General features: G+C 44.3%; 1 protein-coding gene across 1 annotated transcript; it reads left to right on the plus strand.

Moving 5' to 3' along the window:
• Positions 603–2,297, plus strand: LOC110437658. The gene is made up of 3 exons (XM_021466188.1): positions 603–1,052; positions 1,670–1,930; positions 2,052–2,297. The coding sequence occupies exons 1-3, from the start codon at positions 680–682 to the stop codon at positions 2,072–2,074; spliced, it is 657 nt and encodes a 218-aa protein (XP_021321863.1). The 5' UTR covers positions 603–679; the 3' UTR covers positions 2,075–2,297.

Below are 11,113 nucleotides of genomic sequence, written 5' to 3' on the forward strand. Positions count from 1 at the left end.
GGTGATATATATACAAAACTCGGCAAGTACTAGGACTGGTGACTTATGAGCGGTGGCCGACCGGCGTCCATGCATGTCCACGCGGACCTGAGGACATATAATGTCATTGTGATGTCACATTAACTCATTTACCCTTAAAAACTAATTAACAAAATATAATCGTATTTATACTTGTATGCAGACCAATCACTACCAAAAGGATGAAGTTCTCCAAGTATTTTTAATTAGTAATAAAACACTACCACTAGTCAAAATACTAGGAAATTTTCATTGGGAGGCATTTACTAGGGAAATTTATACTAAATTTTAAATGCTAAAACACTAAGTGAACCCTACATCACTAGGAGAACTTGAAGATTCTAGTTGTGAATAAAATGTATCAAGCGTGAAGACAAAGACGATCCGCGTTTTGACCGACGGGGACCACCGCCGGCCAGACGACGGCCGCCGAGCAAATTCCAGAAAATTAAGCAACCGACAACTGACATCTCCGGCCGTCCGTTCCACGCCCGCACACACAGCTAGCTCACCGCTGCGCATGAACCACCCTCATCATCACTAGCAGCCCAGGCCAGGCCTCGACCTCTCGCTTTCCCCTCCACTCCAACTCCACCCACCCGGCCGGCCACCACCCTCGTCGCGCATCGATCCCTCGTCCGGGATCGATAGTAGATCGACGATGGCGGCGTCCGACTTCCAAGCTGTGTGGTCGGCGTCGGAGGTCTACGCGTTCCGGGGCTGGGTTCCTTCTGTACACGACGCAGGGTGGGGACGACGGCCGCCGCCGCCGCCGCCGCCGCCGTTACGCCTCGAGTTGCTGGACTATGTCGGTTGTTTAGTCATCGTGCTCGTCGTCTGCATCACCGCCCTGCACTTCCGTGGCTTCTTGCTCGACGACGAGTACTCCATCGTCAACGTCCTCGCGCTGCTTCTGACCAGAATTATGCACATGCTCGTGATCAAGTCCTCTCCGGCGCCGTCCAGCTGGACCGCCCTCGCGCTGCTTCCAACCTGTCCGGCACCCGCCCTAAGCACGCCGCCGGTGTGCTACGGTACGCATGCCCTCCGACTCCGATCCGGTCGATCCACTTCGTTCTCTCCATCTTCAAACATATCTCGATCTGTGTGTTTTCTTGCTACGTATGTTTTTGACGGATCCGATCTGGATTGAAATTCGATAATCTCTGTCCTCACTCCTCTCACCTCGGATCTTACTGTCGTCGCATATCTCTCTGTGGGTTTTCTTGCTGCGAATGTTCTTGATGGATCTGATCTGGATTGAAATTAGAAAAGCTGCTGGATTATCACACGTCTGCAGCAGTGCAGCAGCCAGCAACTGGATGCTTATACTGTGAACAAAATTATTTAATTCATTTGGACTCTGGAGCAAGATCTTCTTAGGCTAGTATAGTACTACTACTTATAGTACTTGCCCTATTGTTTCATACTCTAGCTAGTTTCTCGAACTCCTTGATCCGATTTCCGAATGGCAATCCATGAACATGTTGTGCATTTCTTCTTGAGTTTAGCTGTGTAATCGATTTACTTGAAAAATATATACAAATGTCAGTGATGGCGAGTGCACATCAATCGAACTTCATGTTTGCATAGTGTGAACAATGTTTTCTTCTCTACTGACGACCATGTGTACGTTCTTCACAAACACCAGAATGGGAGAAACCAGCAGCTGCCATGGTGCTGCCAGTCAGTAGCGGCTCTGCCGCAGATAGCAACTGGCGGAGCAATGAACAGGACTGTGATTACACGGCCGCCAGGAAGTGCTTTGACAGTCTTGTACGTGATGCTGCCTGGACCTGTGATGAACAAGACGATTACAATGCCGCCATGAAATGTTTTGACAGTCTTGTCCACAATGCTGCCAGCATCTGCTTCGTTTGCAGCTATGACGCTATTCCTCTGACTCGTCAATGTAACATCTATTTTTCACTCTCTTCATTCCCCACTACAATAATGTTGGAATCATTACTTATTGATTCGAATGGACCTCTGCAGGCGATTTATGTATATCTGATTGTGTCTTGTTATTGCAGTTGATGATCCACCTCCGACATGAACGAAAAAGGTCTTGATGGCTGCGTGGAGCAATTGATGTCCGGACTTTGAGTATTGCATGAGCTCAGCCTAGCTTAAAGAAAGCTGTTAGTAACAGTAATATATAAATATCCAATGTTTCTAAATCGGTTAAACAATGCAAGCAACCGAATTTTATCCTTGCTCGTAAGCGGTGACATGTGTGCCAAGAAGTGAGGATTGATGCCTCAAATCCATTGCCTCCAGATGCATTTTTTTCCTGTGTTGTTTCGATGCGTGATTAACTGCTTCTGTGTCCATGGCACTGATATCTTTTATTGCATAATGTTGTCACTTTTATTTTATTATTTGTTTTTTTTTCTAATAATCTGATCTTCTCTAAGTTTTCAATTTGTGGAACAATGATGAGCTTTTTGAGGCCCATGGATTGTTTATGTCGATTGGGAGATCTAGATTATGAGAGTGATCTGTTTCTGTTCTGAGGTAGCTATAGCTAGCTTATTGATGGAGGCGATCAAAATAGATTAATGGAGGTGGGTATTCAACCGCCTCCAATCGAAAGCCTTGGTTAATAGAGGCTTAATGGAAGAGGTTGCCCCGCCCGCCTCGATTAATCGATTAATAGAGGCGGTTGCATGCATTAACTTGTCTGCCTCCGTTAATCGATTTTAAAAAATAGCGAGCCCAATCGAGGCCACCATCAGGTCCAATTGAGCACGCTACCCATCCGCACGTGCGCTGCCGTAGCTCGCTATATCCGCTGCATTGATGTCGGATCCATCACAGGCCATAGAGATCCGCAGGGAGGAAGAGGAAAAGAGGGCCCCGCTCATGTAGTGTCACCGGATCTGCCCCGGCCTGGCTCGCTAAGGGTGTGGCGCCGCCACCAGGAGTGCCCCTCTATCTGCTCTGGTCGGAGCAAGCCTGCTGCCGTGCCCTCCACCTGCTTTGCGCCGCATGTGGCCCCCAATGAAAATCCGCCAACGAGGGCGTAGATCCATTGTCGGGGTTGCAAATCTGCTACCGGGAGGGCCCGTGCGGCCCTTGCTCACGTGCTTGCAGATCCGCTGCCGTAACTAGGAGGCGACATCGAGCAGGAGGGCGCGAGGCCGCACTACGAGGGAGGCGGTGAGGTCGCGCCGAGAGGGAGATGGCACAGGGAAGAGGCAGAGGGCCGAGGCAGGTAGAGGGTGCCGTGGGAGAGGGAGGGGCACGAGGGAAGGAGAGTCTGCGGGGGAGAGGAAGGGCACAGTGGGAAGGAGTCAGAGGGAGAGCGCCGCTCTTGGCTGAGGAGGCAGAGTGCTCGATTTAGTGAGTGAAGCATGAAACCCTAACTCCCTCTATTTATATCGGAGATAGCTATCAGGCCTTGCTTGGGCCTGTTGGGCGTTGGCCTTTTCGAAGACGGGTCTTATAGTGTGCCCGCCTCTGAAAATAGATTTATGAAGGCAGACACCCTAAGGTGGCCACCTTCGAAAATAGGCTATTAACCGAGACGGTTGAGCAACATTGACCGCCTCCATTAATCATTGAACGGAGGCGGTTGCTCTATAATAACCGCCTCGGTTAATGGGTTATTAACCGAGGAGGACTCATTAAGGCGTTTGCCTTCGTTAATGTTTAACCAAGGCGGTCGTTCGGGAGGCTAGGCTAGCCGAGAATAATGGAGGCGGGCAAAAAGGGTGTCCGGCTTCACTCAAAAAATGCCGATGCCACCTAAAAGAAAATCTGTACTAGTGAATGTTGAAATATTTGGTTCCCCAAACCCTACTTTATTCTCATTTGGTGGTCAAGTCCATGATTTCTTTGTGGATCTAGGTGGCGCACCCTTTGATGAACCAGATGGTCCATCCATTTGGCTAGGGTCAAACAGCAATTAATGGATTAAGGTGTTTTTGTTGTTCCCTTATACATGAGCAAATTGCATTTTTAGGACTCTAAACAATGCGCTTCGCAAATTTCGGACTTCAAACATCGACTTCGTAAAAATAACCCTTGAAACATTAGTTAAACAATGTGCTTCGCAAATTTTGGACCACAAACATCGACTTCATAAAAATAACTCTCGAAACACTGGTCTCTTGATTTCCATGATAATTGGTGCATTTGTTATATTTCTTAATCTAAAAATACACGTATTTTAGCAAGCGGACGAGATCTTATGATAGGCTCGGAGTCGGTGCCACCGCCGCCGGGGACCGGCCGGCTGGCCTTTTTGAACTTGAAGAAGGTGATGCCGCACTCGATAATCAGGCTGTGATGTACAACGATGCTGACTAGGGCAATAAATTCTGTATTTTAGATTGAACTAAACTAATCTTGAGAATTTTAGCATTTTATATTTCATCATTCCAAAGTAGTTGGCATTTTGCATTTTTGTATTATATGTGGAACTAAACATGTCCTAAGAAAGAGAAAAAACACATCAAATGTCATGGAAATCAAGGGATCAGTGTTTCAAGGCTTATTTTTACGAAGTTGATATCTGAAGTCCTAAATTTGCGAAGTGTATTGTTTAGAGTCCTAAAATTCAATTTTCTCCCTGTACACAGAAGGGAAAAAAACAGAAATTGGTCACCACTATGGCAGCAAACAACAATTAACGGTCAAATCTACTATTCCATCTCAACAATTTTGAACAGAAAAAATGTGATTTGGGCATTTTAACATAATCCCTAGGGGAGGTCGACAGCAAACCGCAATTAAGAAACAAATGTACTATAGATTACACAATAACCAGTGGCGGATCTAGGATTTTAACTCAGGGTATGCCGTTCAAAAGTTGTAATATACAATTCGGTAAAACCATTTAGCAATTCGGTAACAATTGAAGTTTTTTAAATGTAATTCAGTATATATGCACTAAATTACAAGATAAGTCTTATTCAAAAATTAAGTTGAAAACATCCACAAATACAATATAAATAATTCAAACGTCGTACCAGTGATTCATAAATATAGGTATAAAATAGAGTAAGAGATTTACACTCAGAGAAAGGATTTGAGGTAGCATGCAGCAGCCGCTGTCGCCTGTCACCATGCAATGTCCTCGCTTGTTAGGGCAAATTCCTGATCGCGCTACACTCTATGGAGGATAATTTTATGGTGTTAGCCAATAGCAAAGAAATTAATTAAATAAACAAAAAATTTCTATGGAAAGACAAAGAGCGAAAGATGCCGAATAGAAAAGATTGAATCTCACCTAGACCAACCCAACAATGTATGGCGACTACCGAGAGGATGAGGTTCCGTGCCGGTGTGTGGTGCTTTCGCCGCGTGCCTGCCTCCATCACTTGTGCGTTCGTCTGCGGCTGTGCGGAGTTGACTTCTCTGTGACACAGTGTGGACGATGAGCCGAAAATCGCTAGATCAGGCTAGTAAGGTATCACGGTGGTCAGGCGGCGTGATGATGTGGCTTGGTCGCGTGTGCGTTTGGACGCAAGATCGAAGGGGCTCGAAAAGCTGTGACGGCGAGACCTGAATGTGCGTGGCCATGGCCGCATGGCCTTGTGGGCCGGTGGGCCTCCTATCACGTGGTCATGATCTTCGACTCAGAGAGCACGAACACGTTGCGTGTGAGCTAGCGCCCAGCGGCTAGGTTATTTTTCTTTGTTTTGTTTCCCAAAAGCATGTATATATACGGTATAAATTCCTTGGATCACAGGGTATGCCGGTGCATACCTGGCATACCCTGTAGATCCGCCACTGACAATAACTATTCCATCTCATCAATCTTGAACAGGAAAAGGGCATTTGCACATTGTAACATAAACCGTAGGGGAGGTTGAAGGGGAATAGATGTCACATAGGATTTGGATCCCGTTCGGTGTCGATGATGAAGGACGAGTTGCCAGAGTTGCTGTCCACGGACTGCTGCGAATGGGTCCTTGACTGCGACCCATATGGCGTAGAGCGCGCCGGAGACAAAGTGTGTGACACATAGGTGCACCTGGACGCACCCCTGCACCATCGAGGACAAAGGTACTCCACACCGGACTCCTCAGGGAGGGCTGGATAGCCATCGGAGTGGCTCGAGGAGGAGCACGAGAAGATGGCGGCAGCAGTCGCGAGAAAGTGGTCATAGGAAGTAGAGAGGGCGGTGGAGTGAGGAAGATGAGGGGTGAGCGACCGGTGAACAAAGCGAAGGGTCACTGTAGCTCGCATTTATAACAAGGCGTATGATGGGGAGGGGTAATGCCACTGATTCCTAGTGGTGAAGGCACCATGCATCCAGTTTACAACCCACAAAACACACCCCTGGTTGGCCCAAGTTGTGCAGCCTGGATCTTATTCACCCAACGAAACACCAACTCAGACCAACCAGGCCACACATAGCAGGCCAACCAAATAGCCCCATGTTGCTTGGTTGAACCTGGGCTGGGCTAACCTAGCTACAATCCTAGCTTGGTCAGGAATTACCCAACAAACCAAACATGCAAGGATTGAGGGATTGAATGGCAAATTTGTCCATTTCCCTTAACTCTTTTAATTCAGAACTGGATGGTTCCAAACTACCATTAAGAGTACATTTTACAGGAAACTTTTTCATTGACCTGTTTCTCTATATCTGCTACATATTTTCATGCATATGCTATATAGTTTGTCCATCACAGTTGGGATTAACACAATAAAAACAATGATAGTTTAGAAACTTCAGTCAGCAGTGGCCATCCTCCAGCTCCATCTCTTGTTACTCAAATTAAGTTCAAGCACAGCTACAATTAGAAACAGTTTTGTGCATATGTGCTAAAACAGTACAGAGAGGCAACACTTGAAGCCCAACTAACAGTGAATGAGGCACCCTGACCTACAAACATATCAAGTGGCTACAATATAGGCATGACATGTGCTAGCTGTGTACCAGCTACTGGATACCATGAATCATGCAGCACACCAGCAAATTGCTGGGTATCACGCAAGATAGCCAACCTCATGGATGATGAACTATAGTCGATCCTAGTACCCAGTTTACCAGATAACATATTTTTACACTCTCCAAATGGGCCACCAAAAGAATAGATCTACACAGATGTAATTTCCTTCTAGATGGATTTAGAGGTAGGTTGAGGGCATAGCCTGGTGAACTCGTGTGCACTCTGGAGTACACCTAGTGTTTGCTTGCATTTTCACATTGTGTATGCATGTGTTTGTAAGTGTGTGCATTTGTATTATGTTTAGAAATACAATGTTGGCTAGAGTTATATATTTATGATTAAGAGAAAAATGATTTTTTTTGTCTTTTTATGCATGCAACCTAAGAGTGCATATATTGTCGGCCCACTGTCTCCGTCCCTACAACAGCGGTGTTACATGACACTAATTTTCATGGATCATTCAACATGTGTCATCAAACTCATCTGTAAATATATGGATATAATAATCTTTACTTTCTTCACCAACCTATTGGGAACTCATTCATTAATAGCCTAGTTGTGCATATCTGCTATGCTACTTATTTTCATAGTGTCTTTGCTACAATAGTTGTGCATGTTGCAGTTGGGTTTGGTGACAATATATAGCAGTGCAACGAGACAACAATGGTTGTGTGTCCTCTAGAGCTCAAATTTGTTGCACAAATTAATGCTGTCAAAGCAAAAAAAAGACGTACTCTGTATATAAATGCGTTACAACAAAAGGATGCAACACTTGTACCAAAATAAACTCAAAGTGTTGCAATTGAAGCATATGTGATCTACACATGCCTAGTCGCGAGTAGGCATGAGAGGCTTTGGGAATTCAGCTCTCATCTATTTTGTGTCTAGATTGGTGCCAACCTCAATATGATTCCTAATGTGTGGTTTTCATGGCCTCTACCCCACCTCATGCCAAAACAATAATGTTCCCAGCTAGCTGATCCTCACACCAGATCTTGGCACTCTTAATAGCTGCAGCAATGCTCAAAGAATTGTACTCTATCACACTATAAGCTTGAAGTAGTTACCGATTGTAGTTGGTGGTGTGATTTATAATATGGGGGATTGGTCACAGAGATGCTAAAGTGGGACGTGATGTGGTGGGGGTAAAACAATGGGCCAAAAGGGGAACAGGTTGAGGATTGTCCGAGTAGGGGATGGATTTTGTGGATTTATACCAGCGTTGGAAAGTGGGGTTGGAGAGGATTTGTGCTGGTTCGATGTTGTAGATCTAAGACTTGGAAACAATATAATGTCTTATACTACTATAGTGTTCTTAACCATTTTTCCATTATATTGAAGACTTGGCTTCCTATATAGATGCTTATTTTTTTCTCTCACGTTAAGAATATCTCTTTAAGTGTTACTACATTACATTTTATATAGCCTAACCATGTTCACCGATTTGTTGCATCGTGGCAAAGTGTCTTGTTGGCGATGAGGTCACCGACGATGGGAATGTGGGCCTCCGCTAATTGCGGCGGAGGTGATCCCAGGGTTTAGTGATAAAGGGCCTCCGCTCGCTGCGGCGGTGGTCCTTAGTCGCTCTGATGGGAAAGGACTCAAACTAACTTTAGTGTTATAAATTCATTCACCAACCACCCATCAAACATTTACGACCCTCAATTTATAGGGCACACATCCTGCTAATAGATTTTTACACAAATACCCTGTGATGGTGGTAGGATATTCCCACATAATATCTTTCTCAGGCCATTTTAGCTAACAACACTCAGGTAAATCTCCCTTCTAACCAACTTTAGTTTAGTAGGCCGGAATACAGGCCCACGTGCGGCCCAAGCCAGAGCTTCTTAGCATCTGCCGGCCCATGAGATCCTCCGCCTGCCTCTTCGCAGTTGCCGGGCTCCGTGGAACCTCCGGCCTCCGGCTGTTCGAAGGTTCCGACACGTGCACCATAGCGGCTTCCACTGCAATAAGACCAAAAAGAAAAAGTGCGTTAGCTTTTCTACTCTGTTTGGGACCTTCGCCGCTATACATCCGAAGGTCGCCCTTGCCTCGGGCATGGGCTCTCCTTGGGCCACCGGACTAGCAAGAGCGCAGCGCGAAGCCTCCGGGCCATCCCCTCTTCAGCAGCCTCTGGCCAAGCCTGAGCAGGAGGCCTCATACCTCCGCTCCTCGGGCCACGTCCTCCACCATGCGAGGAGGCAATGTCTCAACATGTCTGGTCGGGTCCCACACTCCCACCTTGGGCATGTGGCGTCTGCACATGCCGGCTGTGGTTTCCTGTCCTCTTGGGCCCTCCTAGTCTAACATGTATATATACACACACACATCCATTGACACCTCTAAAGAGAAAAACAACCCTCACAAACTTGCAGCTCAATACATTACAAGTATATACATACTCCATCAAGATTGTCAATGAGACATGCATATCCATATATACTGTATCATGGATGACATATCTTGCGGCTACTACTATAGTATAGAGTATAGACATGAGAGGCACCTGGAACTCTGCTCTCACCATAACAATAGTGTGCACAGCCACGTGATGAGGTTCTTTGAGGTTAGTGCCACATCCTGTGTTTTGTTTAACAGAGGCCTCAGACAGGAAGAGTCTGGTACTACCTCGTTTAAACACAGGAGTCGTCACGGTAGCTAGTGCAGAGAGCCTCATCGATGGAGATGACGACTTCTCATGCTCATAGTTTGTGTCTAGCTAGTCCAACTGAACAACACAACATGTAGTATGATAGCATGTAATATGAACCAAATGCCTATACTGATCTTTATGTAATGCACGAGGTAGCAATCCACCTAGCTATATACTATGTTTTCTTATTTACAACATGTTATTTTGTACTAGCTGTGTTCTTAGAAATTTGTAACTCACTAATATCCAATAATATAATTGCACATGACTCTTAATTATTTGACTTAGGAGCAGAGGTTCATACCTTTTGTCTGCATTTCATCATTCAAAACATTTTTATAAATCTTATGTGCATTATTTTTCCGTGGCGCGCAATTAGGTGTAGACATTAAAAGTCCAGCTAAGAGTAACAAGATACGTATCAGATTTTATGTTATAAAAGTTAATATAGCATACTTCTCTTATTCTTTCCTTCTTTTTCAAAAGGTACTCATTATTTGTTTTTCTCAATTCCAGGATGGTTTAAAGAAGTCCAATATGCCATCTTATATGTGTACAACAGTACAAGCACATGTGGTGTAGTCCCTGAACGATCTATATATATATATGGAAATTCCTTTCTACACATACGTGTAGTTACTCTCATCTTCAATAAACTACATTTTGTATGTATTCATATTTGTTTATCGGTTTGAGTATGTTTATATACTCATATTAAGATACTATAGATCTTACCACACGAAAATTTTTCAAAAAAAATTATATTTTAAATATATTACTAAAATGCCACTAATATATTATATATAATAAGTATAACCATATACTCTATGTATGCATGCATACTTAACATACATATCACTCTAGATGGTCTAGTATGATCATATACTTTGTCTATATACATTTCGTTCGGTCATATACATCTTAAATCTAGAGATATATAGATGAGAGTGACTACACGCACGTGTAAAATAAATGCGTCCTATATATATATATATATATATATATATATATATATATATATATATATATATATATATATATATATATATATATATATATACTAGTGTTACCATACGTATATCGATATATATAGGCATGAGACAGCTGCCCGGTTCTCACCTAATTGCTTACAGGTTGCGGGGACCTCTGATGATGTACTCGCCCATGTGGAATGCTGCTGTTCTGTTCTGTCTTAGAGTTATGAGCGCATTATGTTTTATTTGCACAGAATCACGCCCATGTGGCATACTATATAACCACCTCACACATCCATAGGCGCGCGAGGCTCAAAACATGCAACACTTGCAACTCAACAGTAGCATTTTGAATGACATTTGCCGTCTATCTAGGCATATCTAGTGCCAGCTGGTGGTCATATAGTATAGGCATAAGAGGCAATGGGAAATCAGTTCTTACTTGTGCCAATAGCATATGCACGAATGTGCCAATTATGAGTCTTCTGTGATGTCCTTTAAGAAATTGGCAGCTCTTATCTGAGGTTGTTATCATAGCCTTCCTTATTTGTCGATTA

Source organism: Sorghum bicolor, chromosome 8 (assembly GCF_000003195.3).
Source record: "Sorghum bicolor cultivar BTx623 chromosome 8, Sorghum_bicolor_NCBIv3, whole genome shotgun sequence".
NCBI classification, from domain to species: Eukaryota; Viridiplantae; Streptophyta; class Magnoliopsida; order Poales; family Poaceae; genus Sorghum; species Sorghum bicolor.